This window comes from Synchiropus splendidus, chromosome 1 (genome assembly GCF_027744825.2).
Source record: "Synchiropus splendidus isolate RoL2022-P1 chromosome 1, RoL_Sspl_1.0, whole genome shotgun sequence".
In the NCBI taxonomy this organism is placed as follows: Eukaryota; Metazoa; Chordata; class Actinopteri; order Syngnathiformes; family Callionymidae; genus Synchiropus; species Synchiropus splendidus.
The window spans coordinates 33,528,523-33,551,912 of record NC_071334.1 but is presented as its reverse complement, the minus strand read 5'-3'; the positions used below and the strand labels follow the sequence as shown (position 1 = coordinate 33,551,912).

The 23,390-nt window shown below is 45.3% G+C and overlaps 2 protein-coding genes across 4 annotated transcripts; one reads left to right on the top strand and one right to left on the bottom strand.

Annotated features, from left to right (window-relative positions):
* Positions 1 to 1,403: 1,403 nt before the first annotated feature.
* tmem259 (transmembrane protein 259) lies at positions 1,404 to 12,214 on the bottom strand. 2 transcript variants are annotated; one of them, XM_053853526.1, is made up of 12 exons: positions 11,894 to 12,214; positions 7,887 to 8,265; positions 5,622 to 5,924; positions 5,369 to 5,543; positions 4,688 to 4,798; positions 4,500 to 4,622; positions 4,292 to 4,392; positions 4,151 to 4,208; positions 3,987 to 4,070; positions 3,762 to 3,894; positions 3,502 to 3,601; positions 1,404 to 3,432 (listed from the first exon to the last, which is right to left on the bottom strand). In XM_053853526.1, exons 2-12 carry the CDS (start codon positions 8,097 to 8,099, stop codon positions 2,848 to 2,850), a joined length of 1,986 nt encoding a protein of 661 aa, XP_053709501.1. In that variant the 5' UTR covers positions 8,100 to 8,265; positions 11,894 to 12,214; the 3' UTR covers positions 1,404 to 2,847. The 2 variants fall into 2 exon arrangements, with proteins under 2 accessions (XP_053709501.1, XP_053709503.1); XM_053853528.1 differs by having other exon boundaries at positions 5,423 to 5,543.
* med16 (mediator complex subunit 16) lies at positions 11,691 to 18,729 on the top strand. Of its 2 annotated transcripts, none has more exons than XM_053853524.1 (16): positions 11,691 to 11,836; positions 13,375 to 13,518; positions 13,590 to 13,697; positions 13,762 to 13,931; positions 13,999 to 14,280; positions 14,347 to 14,496; positions 14,571 to 14,676; positions 14,745 to 14,900; positions 15,329 to 15,555; positions 15,626 to 15,832; positions 15,921 to 16,131; positions 16,192 to 16,325; positions 16,453 to 16,645; positions 17,412 to 17,631; positions 17,875 to 17,958; positions 18,034 to 18,729. In XM_053853524.1, exons 1-16 carry the CDS (start codon positions 11,746 to 11,748, stop codon positions 18,158 to 18,160), a joined length of 2,610 nt encoding a protein of 869 aa, XP_053709499.1. In that variant the 5' UTR covers positions 11,691 to 11,745; the 3' UTR covers positions 18,161 to 18,729. The 2 variants fall into 2 exon arrangements, with proteins under 2 accessions (XP_053709499.1, XP_053709500.1); XM_053853525.1 differs by lacking the exon at positions 11,691 to 11,836 and adding an exon at positions 12,805 to 13,011.
* Positions 18,730 to 23,390: the final 4,661 nt, after the last annotated feature.

The following is a 23,390-nucleotide window of genomic DNA, read 5'->3' as shown; positions in this document are numbered from 1 at the left end:
ATAAGTATTATATTTTTAAACATATTCAGACGAAGTTTTTTTTTTATTCTGAAAATTTAAATAAAAATCTCGCTGTATTTATAGGTATGTGTACACAAAAGCACTGTCGGTACAGTACATGCACATAAGTACTTACAATTCCTGTACAACAGTTTTATTTCTGGAGCCAAGATGCACGGCATATTTCTTGTCTGTTGTCATTGTCATCGTATGTCATTGTATACATCCCTTGCAGAATAAAACTATACGGTTCATGTGAAACAAGATAAAACTGATTCTGTATGAAATTTATATTAAAATGAAAGTGCTATCAGCTGAAATAATCAGGGTTCAGGTGCATTACACACTTGCTTTTAAGGCGCGCTGAGCCCAGGGACCACAGCTCACAGTTCAGTCTCTGGGGCCCGGGTTCATGAGCTCAGGAAGTCACTCGACGCCTCAGCAGACAGTGTGTTGGCACACATTGATCTCCAGGACCAACTTACACTCAGATGGAGGGACATGTGACACTCTGTGATCTGGGAGTGTCCCAAGCCCGGCGCTCCAGGAAACTCCTTCTGGGCTCACCTCTGACCAGACATTGGCTCTAGACCAGACATGTCCAAAGTCCGGCCCGGGGGCCAAATGCGGCCCGTGGTCAAATTTCATCCGGCCCGCAGCCTCTGTCATAAAATCAATAACGTCTGGCGCACATAGACTTATTAAATTGAGCAGCAGTACTGCCACCAGCATATGAAGTAACTTACACACTATATGCTGTTACTCATTTACCCACTAGAGGGCAGCAACACTCACTGCGTATGACGCTTTACCCCCAATTTTCTAAAATGGCGGGCCGACGCTTCAATGATAGGTGGAAATTGGACTATTTCTTCACTGAAATACACAACAACTGTGTCTGCCTCATTTGCCAAGAGACAGTGGCTGTTTTTAAAGAGTTCAATGTCAAGCGACATTGCCAAATGAGACACGCTGACATGTACGACAAGGTTACAGGGAAGGAACGCAGCGAGAAATTGAAGCAACTTGAAGCTAGTTTAATCTCACAGCAGCAGTATTTCGCAAGAGCCCGAGAGTCTAATGAGAATGCCACAAAGGCTAGTTACCAGGTAGCAGCAAAGCATTGCAAACCTTTCACTGAGCACCTTTCACTGAACATTGAACTGCCATGGTGATATATTTCACGTTTCAAATGTTACTTCTGTTTAAGAAAAAAAAAGTGAATGAACTGCATGCGGTATGCATGTTTCAAATGAACCAAAACACACTTAAGATGGTTGAAATTATAATAAAAAAGCAAATGTGAAACACATAATGGCCTTTGTTTATATATATTGTTGTTGTACGTAAAGAACGTCAGCCAAGGTCGGCCCCCCCACATTTTTACCACACCAAATCTGGCCCCCTTTGCAAAAAGTTTGGACACCCCTGCTCTAGACAGACGCCAACTTAGACAAACGCAAGTCAAGGCAGATGTCCTCTAGTGACACGGAGAGCAACCCAAGTGTTTCAAAATATTTTGATCCCAACTCAAGTGTTCATTTCCAGCCATTATACCTATATTTCATTGACTTTTCAGGGGCTTAATTTGTCTCTGGACTTCAATCAGAACTTGTGGAGCAAAACACGCGTCAACGGATGTGCTTTATGTCCGCAACGGAGAAAAGAGACAAGGAAGTCTGGGTTGTGCACTGGTTTTACTGGACAGTTAAATACAGTCAGACAAGTTCGAGACTTGAGATCAACTACTGGAGCTACAGCCAATCAGCCGAGGCACGAGAAGAAGACAAACCACAGAGTCTGTTGGTCTGGTCCAGTTAGTGATGCTGGGTCCAGGCTCCGCCACTCCACCTCACTGACGCTCAGGTGAGTGTTCATATACCAAAAACTCAATGATGTATTCTGTGATGGTTTGGCCCGCCTGGTGAACAGAAGTTGCCATGGTAACTACGCTTTTGCTACGATGTGAGCGATCAGCGCCCTCTAGTGGAGGCGGAGCCAGCGTCGTGCCAAAAGAACCAGTGTCATATTGCACAGCCAATCAGCACGCTTAAAAAGATGACGTTGATAAGGCATTCGTTGTTTTCTTTGACTTCAGTTCGACACCACAGCGCTCCAAATACACATTCAGTTTTCAAAAATAGAATGTAAGCAATGGAAGGGGGAAAAAAAAATCTCACAGGTCTTGTGCTTTGGTCTGCCAGAACCAGAGCCGATCAGTTATCAGGTCGGCTGATCAATGGCTGAGTTTGTGTTGATGCTTAAGTCAGGTTTTGTGTTCTCTGGACTGACGGAAACAAGACAGGCTGAGGACAAGTCGACGGAGCAGCAGACTTGAGGTGGGACGTTTGGATGACAGGCCACACACATCACCTTGAAACCAACAAAGATGAGGACACAAGACTCATGATTTCAGCAGTCACTCGAGACTGTCTTGGATGAGGGAAGAATGCGAGGACTCCAAACGGACGTCTCCGGCACACGTGAAATGTTTGACTCTAAAGTGTCTGGGTGACACTGGGACAATACAAAAGACACACAATTCCATCTGACGCGCACTTGGTATCAATACAACAGGAAACAGGAAAAGGGTTGTCTTGTTTCCGCTGCCACAGACATGCAGAGCAACACCTGCCATTGAACTGCAGCCTTCACGCTGACCCCTCAGTGAACTAACTGATAAGTAAAATAAAGTTGTGTGATGATTAAAAACTAGCGGCGGGGGTCACCTCTCTGGTCAGCTATGGATCAGTAAGCAAACCCAGAACGCGATCAGTAATCGATCGCCCGACAGTTGGGTGCTCTGTTGCTGGACACACGAGTTCCACTGGACTTGGTCTATGCCTCTCAGGATGTGTCAGAGCTTTGCTGCGCTTTGCAGTCTGTGTTTGGAGTCTGTGGGGCGGAAGAGTCTGTTTCGCCAGAGGGTCCGGCCCCCTGCTGCCCTCCAGCTGAGGGTTTCATTTCTAAAGGCCGGGCGGCTGTCTCGCCCCCCGCCACCTCTCCTCCCGTCGCGCTGTTCTCGTCTGCGCCCGTCGCTCTCGAACTGCTGCCGGCTGCTCCCTGAACAGCGTCCAGCACCGCTGCCCCCTGCTGGGCCGAGGACGACAGAGCTTCCGTGATGATGGCCGCAGTCTGAGCCATCCAGTTGAGCTCCGCCCTCACCTCCCCTCCGGCCGCAGGAGGGGCAATAGCGGAGCTGGGTGGGACGTCGGACTGTGGCGTGGATGCGGCCCCCGACTGGGGAGCTTCAGCGGGGCCAGGAGGTGCGGGTGCTGCGGGCGCGGCCGCTGTGTTGTTGTTGAGGCTGTCCTGCAGGGCTGTCTGGTTGGCCTGCCCGCCCTGCTGGTTGTGCAGCAGCATCTCCTGGATTCTGATCTGCTGCAGGATGGCAGGAAGCTCGTAGTGGTGGAAGAAGTAGATCATGGAGTGCTGCGGCGACACACAAGAGGTCACACAAGAATCCAATATATAGATTGACAAACACACAATGGTTCTCACCTGAATGAAGAGCCAGGAGGTGACCAGAGCCAGACTGCTGTACTGACCATTGAAGCGGTAGTGATAGGCGTAGAAGGCAAAGTGATACAGATAGAAGAACCTGAAACACCAGAGAGGCACCAACCTCATGGACTTGGTGTATACTTCTGTAAGCGCTGCCTATTTGTGACTCGATCATGTGCGATGACTGAAATTTTCTACCTTCTGACATCACCTGTATTCATCAACATATGATCTTTGATAGGAGTCTGCGAACTCACCGTAGCCAGTGGCGTTTGCTCGTGTTAGTGTGGCAGCAGATGGCGTCGTACTGGTCGGCCAGCCAGACGATAAGGATGATGTAAAAGGCTGTGGTGGTGTCGTTGAAGAACTCCGACATGATGGCCTCCATTCCTGATGAAGAGAGGAGAATCACTTCTGGATCTCAGGAAGTCCATGATGCGCTTGCCTCTACCTGATCTGGTCTGGGATATACAGTATCTTACCAACAAGTGCAAGGATGACGGTGAGCAAAGGAGCTGCTGGAAAGGCAATGGTCATGTTCATCTCCAACATCTGCAGGAGGTCCACTGAAGAGACCAATACAATTCATGGCATCAGATAAAGAACATCAGTATCTCAAAGTAGCTGCGCATTCAGTGCGACCCACCGATGAAGACGAAGATTTGGTGGTGAGAATATCTGAGCAGCATCGACACAGACAGCGTCTGAGGAAGAACATTGAACTCGAATCTTAAAACCTGGAGACACATCACTGAGGACAGAACCGTTAGAGCCCATCCACACTTACAAAAATGACCATGATGACAAAGGCAGCCAGGTACGATGTTCTCGCCATCCACATGCTTACGAAGCGATAATGTTCTCCAGACACCACATTCCTCAGGAACCCTGTGGAGAACCAAAGAGCATCACGGCAGGAAAGAAGCAAGCAGAGGGTGCCACTGCTGTAAATCGATGCAGATAAAAGGCAAATCAATACGCTTCTCTGACTCCACCTTTGTTCTCCTCGTTCTCTGCAAGAGCCTTGACACTGGACATGAGTATGTCGTCGTAGCCCAGAAACTCGTCGAGCAGGAAGCGGCTGAATCCGTCGCCGAAACACTCGTCCTTCATGGGATCTGGGCGATAAAACATATGATCAGCAAGTGTGCACGGAGCGAGGCGGCAGGTTAGAGCGCCTTACCCAACGTGACCACCATGACGGGGATGTTGAGCCTCTGCCTGGTGCTCTGAGACAGTCGCAGGAAGCCGTACTCCAGGGAATACTCCACAATGTACTCCTCTTGTGGCCACACTGAAACAATAGCACACAGGAGGCTGAGCGCTGGGAGCAGGACGGGAACTCCGACTTACAGTGCAGTAATTAGTCTCAGCGGGAAAGGTTACAGTTCGATGGGAGTATCTTGTTTATTGGTGGGAACACCGTGGGGCACATGTTAGGATCTTGGCTGCAGCCCCGCCTCCTCCTTCCTCTCCTAATTTGTCTACAAAGTCACGCACAACTCTCTTCTGTCTCCTCACATCCTCCAAGCAGAATTATCCAGTTTTTTGAAATTCCATCTTTGGTAACACTTTAAACCACAAATTCCAGCCCACTATCCATAACACATCTCAACTCGTGGGGCTCATCCAAACACATCCTTCTCCTTCTTGACATCTAGTCAACGTAAACAATATTGAGCTCTCAACTACAGAACTGACACTGTGCTGCCCTCTTCTGGTGGGAAGAAAAACATTGGTTCCAGAGTGAAATCTAAACCCACGTTTGAAAAGAGAGACTCCCAGAAGGAGTGGAAAAGCAAAGTGATAAGGAGAGGGAGGTGCACAGGAGAGGAGGCAGGAGAGACAGCGAACAACACTTTACCTGCTCGGGTCATCATCTCCAGCTCTGACACTTTGTCCCTCAGCGGCTGCATACCTTTAGTGGTCTGGCTGAAGGAGACGTCCTGGCTTTCGTTCGCGCTGCCTCCTCCACCTCCGCCAACTGCTCCGCCGCCAATCAGAGATGGCTTGAGGCGAGGCTCGATGTCCAGCTCGAACTGCAGCAGCAAACAGAGAAGACATGCTTTGACGGCACATGGCGGAGATCAGTCCCGTGACCTAGGACTCGACTTTACCTGCACCGAACTATTGTCAAACATCTCCAGGGTCATCTCCTCTTCCTCCTCCTCTTCCTCCTGCAGCGCTGCCAGACTGAGGCCCGCCATCCCTCCACCAGCTGCCTCCTGTCCCAGATCCTCTTGGAAGCCTGAAGAGTCGTAATACTGCAGGAAGATTGGCACCCGGCTGGAGTTCCTCTGGATCTCCACGCGGAGGATGCCGTCGCGAGGCCATCGCTCCCTCACTGCCTCCAGGCAGTTGATGGGTGAGCGAGAGAAGGCGATGTGGATGTAGGCGAGGATGAAGAGGACGAAGAGCGCCTGAGGAAACACAAGGAAAGTTTGATCGATTACAAAGGTGCTTCATCGTGACTTGAGATGAGACACTGTGGAGAGAAGTCTCTGGAGCCACTCCAGTCAGAAGGACTTAGTTGTTTCAAAGTCTTTCCCTCATGTCTTTCAAGTGAATATCAAGATTTACTGGTTTCAAAATGCTTTTGACAGTTTCAGGGAAAAGAGAAGTATAAGATACTAACTGGAGGGGAACATGGTACTCTTTAAGACATCTTAAAGAGGTGGGTTTACACAAAAGGAAAGCACCTGAATTCAATTCTCCAAGTTAACTGGCAAACCACAATAAGTGTTCGTTGTGTGGACACAGAAGTAAACTGTACAGTGTACAACAACGTAGTAGACTGATGGATGAAAAGACCAAGTAGAACCAAATAGTTTCATCTGAAAGGCAGTTTCAGTGTGACTAGGAAGTTTTCAAGACAATGGAGAAGTCTTCAAGTGCCCCGAGCACTCCTACTTAAGCATGACTTGAGTCCGAAAAAGAAGACAGAAACATCTTCATGTGACATGAGTGAGGTGAGCAGCCAGGTCTCATGGCAGGATGCCCACTGTGCAGACCGGGTGCTCGAGGCCAATTACGTCTTCAGTCTGATTAGGGCATGGATTAACAGATTAATCCTGGACTTTCCTGCCACACATAAACTATCCTGTCAGCATAATCCAGATTACTTTCACAGTTTAAAGGGGACATTATGTTGTTGTTGTTCCCACGCATATTTCCACTTTCATCCAAACATTCATTAGACGTAACCCTCCGACCTGCGCCGCTGCCTTGTTTGCTGGTTGGTGGAGATTAAAAATCTAACCTTTACTCTAATAGGATACTACTGCTGCTGCTCAGCCCTTTCAAAGCTGACTTCCAGTCAATTTAGTTTCAAGTCAGCTGAGTGAAGCCCGCAACAAGAAAGCTTATAGAACCTGCTTACAGAAGGTCGCTTGTCAGACGCTGCTTAAACTTAAGAGACACGAGCATCAGGACCACACAGAGAAGTGGTAGGAGGTGTCCACGGAGTATACTTCAGCAGGTACGCAGGTCACATGGGTGCTCTCTGGCGAACCAGTGTTTTATAAATCCAACTGCACCTCTTTCTTCAATAGAGTTTCATTAAGACTGGCAAATCAGTTCGATCGGCAAGCCACTTTTCCCGTTCAACACTACAGGACAGTATATAAGCTCACCTCATCTGTTGATGTAATATTTTACTTCAAACATGAACCTTTTTGCGAAAATCAAAGATTAGCACAGATTTTCTTTCCAATACAAGAAGGTACAAACATTGTGGGTTACAACAGTCCGAGCCAAAATCCTTATGGGCAGGTCAGGCTTTTCAAAAATCGGTGCACACCTGCCAGCACAGGTTTCCTCCACTACCAACACCAAGTAAGAACGATACCAGACATCACATGGTCATCTATGGTGTGAATGTTCATGTTGGGAAACCTGCAGCCTTAGTCTGGTTCTGCACCAGTCTTCTGCAGCTTGTAGCATGAGCTCCAATTGTGAGATGGAAATACAGCGTCAAAGAAGTGAATCAGCAGAAACATGCATCAAACTACCACCTACAGGAAATGATAGGCTGTGACCTGAGAGAGAGAACTGGGTCAAAAACAAAGCGACATGAAATGATGAGCGAAAATAACTCCTCTAGAGAAGAAAGTGGCTCACAGCTAATATTAGAGCTAGATGAGCAACTTCAGGAGGGAATAATGCAAACTGCCTGAGACAGATGAATGATTCTCAGAAAGTGAACCGACAACCTTATTCTAAAAAGCCAAAACATTATTTAAACAAGGAACAGTGACTTGTTTAAATAAGTATACTCTACTTTGGTTCGGCATTTTACCAAAAATAATACAACACACTTGAACTTCATCTTTCTGCCTCAGTGAGGGTGCAGAGTGGCATCACTAAGTATGGTGTCGACTCACCTTCAACAGGACGAAGAACTCAAACACCCTCCTGAAGGACGGGGGGAAGAGGCGGGCGTAAGTGACCGCCATCTTGAAGAAGAGGGCATGGAAGAGGCGGTCTCTGACATTGATGAGTGGGTTCTGGTTGATGTTGGGGTTCCGCATCCGGTTGGGCCCAACGTTGTTGTTATTGTTGAGCGGGGCATTGTTGTTGGCCTGGTTATCAGACATGGTCTTTGGATTATTGCTGCCAGCTGGGGTTCAGACTGCAGGAACAAACAGCTGATTCTAGGTCAGCATGGCTGGTTCTGGAGTGCAGAGTTGCACTGTGACCTCCGATTGACACAGCGGTGAACTTGGGAGATACGAGTCAGCGATTTTCTTCTCACAGCTCAAACTGCACAACACAAGATGGCAGACATGACCATTAGCATGATGATGTGACACTTAAAAATCAAACCTACCAACTTTGTTACTATGATCAAAATTCGAAAGCTGTGCTTATCAATACCAGCTCATGGGTTGGCTGCAGGTCAATGGTAAACAGCAGATTAAGACGTGCAGATTAAAAGTCTGTGTTATTTAAGGTAAACCCTCAGTTTGTAAACAGTTTTGGAAATAGAGAATCTGGCCATTTTCTGACATCTTTTACAATTCTGGTTTTACTACAGCTTTTAGTGTCCAGATACACTTTATTATATAGTGAAGATTTCAATCTGAAACCTACACTTTTACAGGAGACAATTTTACAAATTGTCATTTCTAACACAAGCATAAAAAATTATGACATCAATAAAGCAAACACAGCACTGGCATTAGATCGGGATAATATTGGCAGATATCCAAATTCAGGTAACAGATCAGGAAAATGAGGGCCAGTCCATCCCTACTGGAGCTAACTGTCCAAGTGGTGAGCAGCCATCAAGCCACAAGACAGAACACAGTAGAAAAAGACTTTACTATGGATGCTCCGATCAGGACTTTTGCTGCCGATCACCGATACCGATCAGCCAGAGTGCCGATCACCATCGATCACTGATGCGGATCACATGGATTGACAATGAATTTGTAATCAAAATGATGAGACCTACTCTGTACATGATGTGAAAAAATGAACCACTGATTCATTTAAATTCAGACATGTTTTATATACCCCTTCAATGATGGGGAAATATAGAAAAACCTTGCAGAATGCAGCAACTATTCTGTGAAAATGCAATTCAACGTGAGATGTAAATCTCTTGAAAGGTGTTCCGGCAATGACAGGTGGTGATCGGCATTCACTGGTCACACCGATATCGGCCGATGATGACTGGTGACCGATCGATTAGAGCATCCCTATTTTTTTTTTACTGTCATTAAACAATATGTGGAGGAAAAAAAAGTCAAGTCTAATTATGTTATCACATCATGTGTTTAAAATATTCATTTGAGTAGAATGTACTTCGTTTTATAATGAAAGTAGTGAATATTTTGGGAACACAACGGCGGACAAATCATGTCAATACAAGACACTTTTTCACAAGGTATTTTCAATATCTACAATTTCTTATGTAGTTTTGCTTTGACCTTGAGGGTCACATCCCACTTGACTTAAACATAAATTATAATGTATCATGAACCAACATAATGTGATACTTAAGTCTTCAGTTCCCAAATGAAATGACTCCAAAACAGAATGTTTGATCACTCAGGGCAAACTATTCAGAAAAACTGGCCTTGCACTCAAATTATGTTTCACTAACTAACAAGTTATCTTTAATTAAATTGAAACAATTTGTAAAACATGCTGGGTTGTGTCGCTCACGGTTACAGGGCTGGATTAATGAAATGTCGCCTAGCTCGCTGTTCAAACAATTTGTGACATTCAGAACAAACTTCAGCTAATATGCAATACTGAAAACCTCAGCTTCATTCCTAATATTCAAAAGTGAAACATAACCCTTTTCTCTGTCTTTTAAGATGTGTTTATACCGAAAACTTAAAGGGGTTTCAACGGTTGGGGGAATTATCCTGGATGAGGTCAACAGTTTCTGCTGTTAGTGTCATTTTTGCTGACTGCGCCTGGCTTTCAGCAACGTGTTTCATGGAGATGCAGGAAAAAATAAAACTGTTACAAATAATAATGCAACAAAGGCACCATGCAAACTAATGGCCAGTAATCTGAGCAGTTCAGGCTTGTAGGGCAGTGTGTTTCGTTGCTCTTTGCACAGATAATCTGGAACAGACACAACGCAATCTACAATGTCAAAGGGCTTTCAGAAAGTCTGACGTGACTTGCGTGGAGAAACGTTGTGTTATACAACCAGAACATAGAGTTGCAAGTTCCAGTGTGATGCAGAGAACTGATCCAAAAAAGGTCTGTTGGAGATCAGGCTCATCTAGCACTAGAGAGATCAATGTAGAATACAAGAGGATCACCTTTCTCCTTTAGCTGATTACAAAGTTGGTACCAGGCATATGTCACTGTTTTCATCAACTTTACAAAGTAACTTTCACACTTCAAATCACCAACCAATATTCAACAGAACATTGAGGCAGTCGGTCAAATAAAGGAACCAAGTCGACTATTCCTTTTATATTTATATTCCCTTTTTCAAGGAAAATGGGAATCATTATGATGGATGGCGTGGGTGGATTGTTGCTCTAGGAGCAAATGATGTCAAAAGTATTGATTCCAAAATGCCATAATTGGATACGATACAAATTTGCCATGGTATCGACACCGCTTGGGTGCTCGCCCACTGCATGTGCTCCGGTCCTATCCAGAAGCTTTGAAATGAATCAGAGCTGTGGCAGAGTGAAGCTCAGTTAACTATAACTTGAATTAGGGTTATTTAGTCTGCATTTATTTGACTTAAGTGAAAACATGTTTTTCCCCTCATTATTTTATTCATTTACTAAATTAGTTTAATGCATTATTATAATGTCATTTCTTAGGAATGTACCACGAAATGCTCAAGATATGTTTGATGAGATATTGCCAAAGGCTCAATATCAGATGTACAAAATAACCCCCAAGTAAAACACGTAGGACACAATTAATACTGGAATTTCCTGGCTCTTAAAACAGTGATTTATACTGTTCACAGTCCTAGACACTGACTGGCTTAGCTAACTGGCATCAACAAGACATCAAGATAACATTCCTTGCTTCCTGCCCTCCTCAATACACAAAGATGTGCATAATCTTGCTTTCCCATATTTTATTAGCAAAATTGACATGTTAAAGATAGGAGAGGGAAATATTTACAAGAGTATGTGAGGGATTTTATATGCTTGAAGCGCTCCGAGCGCATCAAAACTCTGCCAAGCAATGAGGTGCCACAAGGGCAGACATTGGTTCACAAGGACAGATGCTACAAAAAAGCTTTCTCCAGTTACCTCGCATTATCATCCAGGATATACAATATACAGTACCAACATCATAATCTCTTGTTCTTTCCAGAAATTTTAGTTGGCCTATGATTTAGACTCAAACAGTTTACTTAAGTGAACATCCTTGGACTTCCTTTTAATATGTGAAAGAAATTAAGCCACGTTTCACATGCATCATCAGAGGAATGACAGTTGGATTAGATAAAATTGCCTTTCTTCTTCCCATATAGTTCATTTTGCCATAAAAAAAAGTGAAATAGAAACCGTAGGTTACTGAATATACACATTTTTCTTCATGGTAGATTAGTACATGATCTGTAAATCCTCCAGGTGGTTGGCAACGGTTTGGATTTGGACAATATTAGCACAGATAAAACCATAATGTAGAAAACTATGACGTGTGATGAGACGCTGTGTGATTGCAGCAATGCCCTGATGCAATGACCAACAACCGACAAGACAGCTTCAATCCGACAAAAAAAAGGAGTAAAACATTGGAATGACGGTTACCGATTTGACCAGCAGCCATCTCTACCAGTTGTTATTTTCGATGTTCTCATGTAAGAAATCTTCGGCCTCCGGCTGTGCAGGTAAACATCATTCCACTGAAGACGGCTTATCACGGACATAACATTCAATTCACGTACCAGTCATAGACTCTTGGTGCGTGTGTCCATGTGTTCGGGTCGATGTTTCCTCCAGGAAAGACGAGGTGCCAATGAAAAAAGACGATAAACAATCTCCCTTAGCAGAGTCGTTAGCCCAGCGGCTAATGCTAAGGCTAGATTAACTCTTGGGGCGCAGCAATGTTAGTTAGCTGCTATCCACTGTTCGATGCAGTGTATGAAGCCATTCGCAATCCACACGAAAGACTCTGTTTGGTTTCGAGAAAACGGCAAAATGCAACGTGTGAGGTCAGTTTACTAAAGACTGACGGCTGCTGTTATGAGGCGGAACTGGGAGATCACCGGAAACAGAGCGCTTTAATGAGACGGCTAGTAGACCCTGCGCGTTGACTGTCAGGCGCAATTGTCCAGGTCTGACATAAATGACATAATAGCGGAAGTCTTACAAGAAGGTAAAATCAGTAACGATAAATCTTTGTATTTTTCCTAGTCTTGCTGGACTTCGCATCCTTCTCAAAAGAAATCATCCTGCAAAGACAACTGCTGTCACTTGTGCGATCTCTGTGTCTGTTCGGTCTGACGCGCAAATCTCAATTCGTCTCTATTACCCTTGAAAAAGAATTCAAGATATATGAAAGCTTCCACCTGGGGAAGGAGCTAATCGTCTACCTGAACTGGACAATAGAACGAGAAGCAAGGGCTCATGTTTATACACCTGTAGGCAAAATTCAGGGCTCTAAAGTTATGTTTCCTTTACTCGAAAAAATATACCAGCGGTACAGCTAATAACAATTAAAAATAATGACCATGTCCATCTCATGGGTAAAAATCATTGTTGTGTACAGATACGGCCTCTTGCGCGGGGTAAAAGATTCCAAATTAAACAGGCACAAGAACGGGCGCCTATCAGCGCCCGCGGGGTCCTGGTTGAATAGTCGTCTGAATGGACGACAGCGGAGCGCGGAGACGGCTGATATTTTCTAAATGTGAATTAGCGTTCATAGTTTTGCAGTCTCGCTTTATTACTCCCTTGGTGTGGCTGTATCGAGCCCCGTTGTATTTTAAATTAGAATTCGATTCGATCTGTCACTAAGAAGTTGTTGAAGAAGCTTCACGTATCAGTTGCGTCGTATTCATAGGTAAGCGAGTATCAATTTCGTGAGATGAAAAAAATGAAAGAAAAAAATGCATATATAATGCACATATAAAATAGAAGAATCCAGCGGAGACCACTTTAGTGTTGCTACTGGACTCAAACAATGAAACTACTAAATCGGAAACGCTTTTTTAAAAGGTTCATCTCGGTGGATTACACTCTCTAAATTGCATTATTTGATTACGTTTCAGCCCACTACACCAACAATTGTACAATCCTGAGGCCAATTTAATAGTTTGAGGATGACAGTTTACACGTGTTATGTTGTTATTAGTTTTGCGGAATTCATCGAGGATGCTTGTGTGATAACGGTGCTGGTGGTGCCTCTTGGCCTCTGTCTTTGCAGGAACCATGGAGCTGGCGTACGTCTGTGAGTGGGAGAAACGGCCAAAGAACACCCACTGTCCATCCATCCCTCTGGTCTGTGCCTGGTCATGTAGGAACCTGGTAGCGTTTACCACTGACCTGAAGAATGACGATGACGACAAAGGTGAACTTAAAGAAAATACTGAGGAAAAATAGAGTTGATATGCTGTCTTTTTAACTGCTGGTGTGTTTCAGATGTCAGTCACATGATCCACATTATCGACACGGACCACCCGTGGGATGTTTACTCCATCAACTCAGGACATGCCGAGGTCATTTCTTGTCTTGAATGGGACCAGTCAGGTAGCACTCACGCAGAGAAATTAACACAATACAGAAGCGCCATTGAAAGGTTTTGTGTTCACAGGATCCAGGCTACTTTCAGCAGATGGTGATGGACAGATCAAATGCTGGTCCATGTCGGATCATCTGGTCAACAGCTGGGAAAGCTGTCTTTCCAGTTCTGTGGACGGCGATCCCATTGTTGCGCTGAGTTGGCTGCACAATGGAGTCAAACTGGCTCTCCATGTGGAGATGGTAAACAAGCCAGTAGGGGATTTGTTTGTTCAAAATTTGAAGTCATAAAATGTTCTTGGTATTTCAGTCTGGATCTACAAACTTTAGCGAGAAGTTCTCCCGAGTCAAGTTCTCCCCGTCTTTGACTCTGTTTGGTGGGAAACCGATGGAGGGCTGGCTGGCGGTGACGGTCAGTGGTCTGGTCACCGTTTCGCTGCTGAAGCCCGGTGGTGCTCTGCTGACAGCCAGTGAGAGTCTCTGTCGGCTGCGAGGACGAGTGGCATTGGCCGACATCGCCTTCACCGGAGGAGGCAACATTGTGGTGGCAGCGACTGATGGCAGCAGCTCATCTCCTGTGCAGTTCTACAAGGTCAAAGGTTTTGCTGCTTGACCTTCCTCTTGCAGGAGTCATGTCATCGTCCATGTCTGTGCTCAGGTGGTCGTCAGTGTGGTGAGCGAGAAGTGCCGCATCGACACAGAGCTGTTACCGTCCTTGTTCCTGAGATGCACCACTGACCCACTCAGGAGGGAGAAGTACCCCGCTGTCACGCATCTCAAATTCCTGACCAGGGAGAATTCAGAACAGGTCGACTAGAGAACCGGAGAAGTAATGAAAATGAGGTGTTGAGGTGTAACTGGTGGTGCCTGTTTGTATCCTAGGTTCTTCTCTGTGCGTCCAATCAGAGCGGCAGCATCGTGGAATGTTGGTCCCTGAGGAAAGAGGGACTTCCTGTCAATAACATCTTCCAGCATCGGTCACCAGTCTGTAAGTGACCCTTGGTTCATGGCATGATGAGTTCCCACTTGCTGCTCTGACGATCTGTCTGTGTCCAGTGTTGGAGAAGCAACCAACAATCCTGAAATGGAGGATCTTGACCACTACCACTGACATGGAGCGAGTGTCGGCCATCGCTCTGCCGAAACTGCCCATCTCAATATCCAATACCGACCTGAAGGTGGCATCAGATACAAAGTTCTGCCCAGGACTTGGTAAGATAACCTCAGGGTCATTGCATGATTTCCTGTCTCTGCACTGCCAATTTAAAATAAGTCATGATCCCTCAAAAGTTCTTTGTGACAATTGACTTCTCATGTTTGAGTCCTGCCTTGTGTCGCGCCCTTTCTGTGGAGTCAGAGAGCCTCAAGTTGGATGTGCACCTCAAAAAGATGTACGCTCTTGCTTGCTCAAAGTGTGTGCACAGGTTTAACATGCACGACGAGGGTTCTCGGTTGGAAAAGGGTTTCTCTGCTCCCTATGATAAGAAGTCCACGAGTCTGCTGAGCAACTTGAGATCTCAGAATCTCAATTCTGTGGCATTTGGTTGTTTCATTTCCAATTCAAGTCTTGCTCATACCCTGTGCACCACAGCCAATATGAATCATGACGGTCCAAATGTAATTCAGCTTGTATTTTTCAGGTCTGGCTCTTGCCTTCCACGACGGCAGCATCCAGATCTTCCACCGTCTTTCTCTCCAGGTGATGGGCGTTTTCTATGGCTCCTCGTCCACATCTGGACCTGGGCAGCGGCCTGGAGACGAAACGTCTATCAAGCGACAGAGAACGGCAGGGCCCATCCTCCACTTCAAAGCGCTGCAGTTCTCCTGGACGTCCTTGGCTCTGGCGGGAGTGGACAACCACGGGAAGGTGAGGACTGCCACTCTGACAACAATGACAAACATCCCAGGTGCTGACTGGCCATCGCTGTTTCTCTTAGCTCCACATTCTGCGAGTATCGCCATCTATGGGTCAGGTGCTGGAGATGAACACGACCTTGCGCCATCTTCTGTTCCTGTTGGAGTATTGCATGGTGACAGGCTACGACTGGTGGGATGTATTGCTGCATGTGCAGCCTAATATGGTCCACAACCTGGTGGAGAAGCTGCACGAGGAGTACATGAGGCAGAACCAGGCACTGCAGCAGGTCAGCAAGGCATCAGAGAATTGAAGCAGAAAGAGATTTATAGTCATGTCATGATGGTTTTCTAATATTTGTTGCTGTTCTGGTTCAGGTCCTGGCCACACGTATTGTCGCTGTCAAGGCATCTCTGTGTAAACTGTCCACAGCGACAGCGGCTCGGGCTTGCGACTTCCACGCAAAGCTGCTGCTGATTGCTATCAGTTCCACCCTGAAGTCCCTGCTGAGGCCTCTCACCCTCAACCCCGCTGACAAAAGTCCTGGCGACCGACTGGCTGAGATCTGCGCCAAGAACATCGACACAGGTGAGACAGTGGTGCGGCGGGTGGGGTGAGCCAGGTGTGTTAATGACTGTGTTTGGTCAGATATTGATAAGGTGATGCTGAACCTGAAGACGGAGGAGTTTGTGTTGGACGGACCGCCACTGCAGTCACTGCAGCAGCTCATCCAGTGGGTAGGGGACTTTGTCCTCTATTTGCTGGCCAACCTGCCCAACCAGGTGAGCTGGTTTTAGAGGATGGGGAGGGAAATAAAGACCTTATGGACCCTACGGGGAGTAATATGACGGTCTTGACGAATAACCGGTGGAGAATCTGCGTGCTGTTGAGTAACTTGTCCACTACCAGGGCTCCATGGTCCGACCGGGGTTTGGCTTCATGAGGGACGGGGCGTCTCTCGGGATGCTGAGGGAGATGCTGGTGATGATCCGCATCTGGGGTCTACTGAAGTCCGGCTGCCTGCCCACCTTCACTGCCACGTCGGACAACCAGGACAGCATGCAGCTTCTGTTCCGGCTGCTCACCAAGCTGTGGCTCTGTGGTGAGAACGTCACTTCACTTTGTCATTTGTTAGTTTGCTGAATATCTGTAAAAGGTGTTTTTTTTCTGTAATAAATAGACATTATGACCAGCCACTCAGTCTTTCTCGCCCCCTTGTGGAGTGAATAAGAGCTGCAACAAAGAGCTTTCTCTCCTAACTACAGTAAGATGGTGTTCAGTAGTGATGGATCATGCAACAGCGATGCGCCGGAACACGTGCCAAGCTCACAGAGCGATCCCTGCATTGATGCACGTACCACGTTAAGACAATCACTTGACTGTGTCGACTCGGCAAAAACACGCCAAACTGTGTTTATAAGCGCTTCCGTCAACAGGATGTAACTGCTGCAACATTAGATTGATTTATTTTTTTAATTAAAAAAACGTTTTTCACATTATGATACATTTTCACATATAATATCACAATAATAGTGAATGCAAAGACTTATTTGATATTATTATATATACATCAAGTAGGTTGCCTGCAGGGATTGTTAATGTCCAACAGGTGTCAGTATTCAGTGGCACAGTATCAACACTGTATCAGCACAGTGTGTCACTGTGTCGAAACGCTTTATGATGCCTCATTTACCCATCACTACTGTTTAGTGTTGTATTATGGAGCTCCATATATTTTATGATTGTCATTTATGCTTCAAAAAAGGTCCAGTGTGTGTGTTGGGTGAACCCTGGGATGTTGCTTGTCTGTGGCGCATTGACTTTTGTGGATTTCTTGCATTTCTAAATGATTGTGTGTGTTTGATCAGCTCGGGAGGATGGACCCCCCCAAGACCCCGATGAGACCCTGATAGACGAGTGCTGTCTGTTGCCCAGCCAGCTGCTGGTCCCCAGCATGGAGTGGCTCCCGGTGAACGATGGGGTCATTGTGAAGCTGCAAGGCAAACTTCCGCTGAGGCTGCAATTCGGGAAAACACTGTCGCTGCCTGGACTGGGCTCCCCCTCCGTCCCGATGGATGCCTTCACCAGGTACCAAGTCCTCTGTGCGTGCGTGTGGGTGTGACATTTGGCTGGACCCCACAAGGTCCCCCTCAATTTGAGGACGAAGACTTCAAACTAACTATGTCATTATAATGAGGTTTATGTTTGGTTCAGAGTCCTGGTTATGGTTAGCCGTTTGTTTTGGATGGTTAGCTTTAGTGTGAGAGCATGGGGCAAGCCGTAGAATGTCCCCACAAGGATAGAAATACAAACATGTGTATGTGCACGCAGGAGCCCCAGCACTCAGAAAATGGATAATCTACGTTGCATCCACATGGGCGTCTGTCCCACGGAGGAGAGCAAAGCTTGCACCAGGTGAGTCTGCAATAATCTGAACCCCACGTTGACTTAACAAGTACTGTGAGATGAACCTTGAGATGCTGCGTTCAGGTGCGGCTGCGTCACAATGCTTCGCTCACCCAACAAAACCAGCGCCATGAAGCAGTGGGAGCAGCGCTGGATCAAAAACTGCCTGTGCGGAGGTTTGTGGAGGAGGATACCAACAACAAGCACATGAACACACCATGACTGGTCCTGCAGATGGGGGCACTTACACCTACAGGGTGCACCTGAACTCAACAGAGGATTACACACTCACGGACAAACTTGAACTTTTTATCAATGCTCAGTTTGGACCCTTGAGGACATGGAACACCTGAACACAACACTTAAAAACCCAAAACGTCACGAACTTCAAAGTGAACACCGGAACCTGTATGTATATGTTTGTATAGTCATGTGAATCAAACAAAAAGGAAAATGACTGATCTGAACACAGCAAAATCACCAACCGCATGTGCCACAGACCTTTCTCATCTCATCATACATCAAATACATGGACTCATGTAGCAGATGGGCGTCGAACAGCGGGACACAGGTTCTGTGAAAGCACGACAGACAATAATTGACCTGGATGCCACTCAGCTGGAGGCGATTCCATGAACACACCATGAAAGCTTGGCCTTCACACCGGACTTGAACACTGACCTGGTGCCAGAAGTTCCAAACTTATGTTGATCTCTTTTCCTTGTTATTAAAACATGGTGTATAGCAGTTGGATTTTTGTACATTCATTTCTAATAAATGTTAAAAACAGTGTTGTAGTTTGTAAATGTATGAGGGAGGGGACGTGTTGGAGGAAGCTAGCGGTGAATGCATTTGTGTTTTATATTATTTAATGGCTTCACAATGAAAGACTGAAGAAGTCTTTTTGTTTAAACATGCAAACACACAAATAAATGCATCAAGTAAAGCAGTTTCAAGCTTGATACGTACAGAATGGGATGATAAAAACATAGACAAGTTGCACAGTGTGACCTGAGATTCATGTCACGGCTGGCTTCTCCCTAGCACGTCAGATTTTGCTGGCATACGTGGCGTTTTCTGTTTTTGTCACAGCACTCCGTGTGAACATGAAATGTATTTTGTGTATTTGGGATGGTTTCCGTATTTATTCACAGAAAACAGCCTCTATAGTGGATAACACTAATAACATCACATTCTGCATCTCAGAGCAAAGATCAGGAGTCGAAAAGTACGACAACATTTCAGACCCTATAACCTATGTAGCTCTCTATCACTTGTCACAGTAAAGGTTTATTGATGCTACCTTTACTGACAAAATTGTACCCGTCTGTTTCAAACAATGTTAGAAGGCTCTGTCTGTACAGTTGCGCATAAACGCTCCTTCAGTCTGGGTGCTGACTTCAACCCACAGATCACAATGACATGAGGACTTCAACTTTCGTTGTTAAGACTCAAAACTACGTGCGGAAACCTCAATGGATTTCCAGTCTATTGCAACATCATGTGACTATTATGGCTGTGTCTTCAGTAGATTTAGGAAGAGAGAGGAGAAGGCAGTTCAGCAAATCATAGGTGGATGAAAAGGGAAGTTGCAATAGCTGGGAATTGATTTTAAAAAAAGTGGTTAAGGTGATGACCTATAGTTTCAAGTCCTACCCACAACGTGAATATGACATTGTATCTCACAGTGAGTCATTGTAATTTCACAGCGATGTCTGGGAGGAAGCTAGGATTTGTGGAGGAAGTTTGTTTTGATCTTTGCAGCATCCACACAACAAGACTTCCACTTTGAGGAAAAAATGGCCTCCTCATTTGGTCATGGCTGTCTGACTTCACCACTTGGCCACAGCAACACAAGGGCATGGAGAAAACCTCTGGCCATGTCATCAGTAGATGTCTGCGAAAAGTTGATGGTTAAAAAGCAAGATCGCAGCTCTGCAGCACACAGACCTGCAATGGCTGGGAATCAAACCCAGGTCAACTGCTTGGAAGGCAGCTATGCTCACCGTTATACCACAGTGATGCATGAGGTTGGACAATGGTTCATGGTGCTGTCTGAGAGATTGTTAGAGTTCAGGTACATGAATTTGCCTGTTGTGATTGGGCGTTAAAAGCCAATCACAAAATGTCAAATCGATTAAAAAAATCAAGATTTTTTTGGGTCCAGGTTTGTTGACAGTTGTTTTGCCAAGCTGGCATGCCTTCCAACACAGGCAGAAGAAAGGAGTCCTACAACAGATAGGCTTCATTGCTGGTGGGCCTGGAACCTATGTGGGTAGAAGTTTTGCTGTCTCTATGGAGACTTGTTTGCTGTTGATATAATAAGTGAGCTTTGACATAAAGATGTTCTCAGACATGAGACCTCTGTGTATGTAAAGACTTCACAAACAGACAGCAACCAACAAATGAAATGCTGAATGTGGAAAGATACAGCTACAGAAGAGACTTTACCCAATACCCCATCTTCAGAAGAAAAACTTGGTGAAAACTAACCAATCAATTTCACTTTTATCAAGATCAGGACCTCACTTATACTGAAGATATTTTTTTGAGAACCTTCAATTTCTTCAGTGGACTAAAGTGAATATTCATGAATATTTGAAACTTCACAAGTCACATGGTGCAGAGGGCGCCACCATGAGTTAAAGGTTGATGTGGAAAAATACAGCTGATTCTCTGGTCCAGGTTCATTATTCCGCTCAAGTTTCTCTTCAGAATGTTAGAATCTTTAACCCGAGTTTAAAGTGTTCCACGGAGAGGAACAGCTTGAGTCTCTTACAATTGTGTGAGGCTCTTTAGTGTGTTCTATGTTAAGTTAGCTATCTAGTCTCAAATATGTCCCTTCAATCAAACTGTGTTTTGGACATTATGCATTTGTACTCTCAAAGTCTATGGTGGAAAAAGAAATGAGCGATGAGTTGATGAGGTTTTATGAAAGAGCGTCCTGATTTTAAGAGAGCCACCAGCCTGACAGGTTTTTAAAGTTTGTCCAAATGTGTGGTGTAGCATTTTAAAAATGGGAGGCTGAAACAGTTTTTTCTGCAGACATTTCTTCAGTTGCCAGGTGAAAAGGCTCTAGCACGTCCACAGCAATTTTTTATGATGTCATACTCTGTGGAGGAAAGTGGCACCAGATTTGTTTTGAGGGTGGCCAGTGCAGCCCCAACAGACTCTTTCAATTCAATGATGCGCTGGAGCATGTGAAAAGTGCTGTATCCACCTCAATTATCAGCTTCAGAGGGCTCTTCCCATCTGGATTTGGATCATATCCAGTCTGGCCTTTGCGGTGGAACTGGCCCTGAAATAGGCTACAACATTCCTCGCTTTGAGTCGGATCTGTTGGAGCTGGGGCATTTCAACCAGAGCCTTTTGACCATTAAATTAAGGGAGTGCACCACACAAACAAAATGCCGACGAAAGGTGGACTCCAGATGGACTCCAGATGGTCATCATGGAGGAAAAGGCAGGTGACCGCAAGATATCCATCCATATTGACTGACGTCCATGAATTGGAGGTCAGTGTTATGGCATGTGCCATTGCTGCCTTTAACCTTAGCCTTTTCATGCATATCATGATGGATTTAGGTACATCACTGAATTACTACGAACAATCAACTCACCGTCCTTGTTGGAAGAATCTAGGTAGGATCCATGACATGCATGAGCTCCTTGAAACCAAGGTCTTCCACAATAGAAAATGGCTGGGAGTCCTTGACAGTCATATTGATCAAGCCTCGTGAAACGCCCGGTAATGCCGAAGCAATGAGGACGTGTTATGGCGGTGAACCAGCTCTTTGGAGCACAGCAAACACTTCACCTTAAACATAATTTCAATACATGAGAAGAACATCATTGATGTCAACCAAACAAAGGATAAGACAAACCTTCTCAAAATGATCGCAAACGGGTGAAGTCTTCTTCTTCCTTGGTGGCTCCATGGTCTAGTTCATTGGGTTGGGATAAAATGGATCCCAAAACATCATTGTGAAGGTGTAGAAACACGAGACACCAAGCTAGTGTGAACAATGATCCAACCCAGCCAGCTAGTGGTTTAATTATATTTTATTTATGTTTCACCAGTGTTCAGTTACAAATCATCTCAGAACCAAAATAAAAAAATACAAAGCACCATTTAACAAGCAATCACGTGTGTAAGTTGCGCAAGTAACATTTAAAAGAAAAATCAAAATGTTGCTGCGTGGTGAATTAATTCCAGTGGATTGTGACTTTCAAAAATGCATTTTTGACACCATTCACCTGTGATACACCAACACCATTGTGTTTATACTTTACTTGTACTTTAAATCCAAACGTTGACTGTGCACAGATGTTTGATGCTGCTACACTACTACACTAAACTAGCAACTAAACTGAATGACTGAATCTCAACCATTTGCATGACAATAAATGCTGTGAATAAACAAACTAACTAGATGGCTGACTATATCTGAAGTCACTCTCTCTGAATATAAATGAATAAACTACGTGGCTGACTTACAAACTAACTGACTTAAATATAACTAACTCCGAAAACAATACTCCTCACAATCTCTCTGAACAAAATCTTTGTCTCTCTCTGAACGCCTCATCTCGCTACGCGTTTGCGCCAGATTCAACCCGTTAAATACCTTTGTGACACGTCAGCAAAAGTGAGCGATGGGTCGAGCCAAGTCATGTGACCGTTACCACTCGACGAGCATGGCCCAAAAGGGGACCTCGTTTTCACCGGTCACTGACGTGCACTTCGAAACGAGACTTCATTTTCCACGCCCACTTTTACTTGAAACAATCTTCGAAGCCGCGGGTCGTCTTGCCCATCACTACCAGTAAAGCACTGCTGGGATTTGAACCCAGGATCTCTTGTTAACCAGACAGGCCCTTTGACCAACTAAGCCACAGCGCCAGACAGTAAAGGAAAAGAAAAAACCCTTTGGAAATCAAGTAGAGTAATGAAAAACAATTCTGGAACACGGCTCCTGTGGGTGTGTGAACAGACATGTCTGGACCTGCTGGAATAATATCTGGCATCAGTAACAGGGACACCTGCAGCCAATTAGTCAGTGTGACGCCAAACTCTCCACCGAGACTTGAACTCGGATCATTGGATTCAAAGTCCAGAGTGCTGACCATTACACCATGGAACCAATAGGGCTGTGGGACTTTGGAGTGGTTCTTGGACATTCCTTCATAAAACTCTCACGAGAAGAAGTGGAGCAAAGGGAAACATCATGGTCCAATGCTTTCTCATCAACACTTTGAAGGCAACACTTGGATTTCAACCTGTATCATTCAAAAAAAAGTTTATATGGACAATGAGTAGCAGAGGATGGTTTCGATCCATCGACCTCTGGGTTATGGGCCCAGCACGCTTCCGCTGCGCCACTCTGCTTCCATCAGACAACACTGAGCTAGTATCCATGTGGAGGAACACAGCTCTTGTC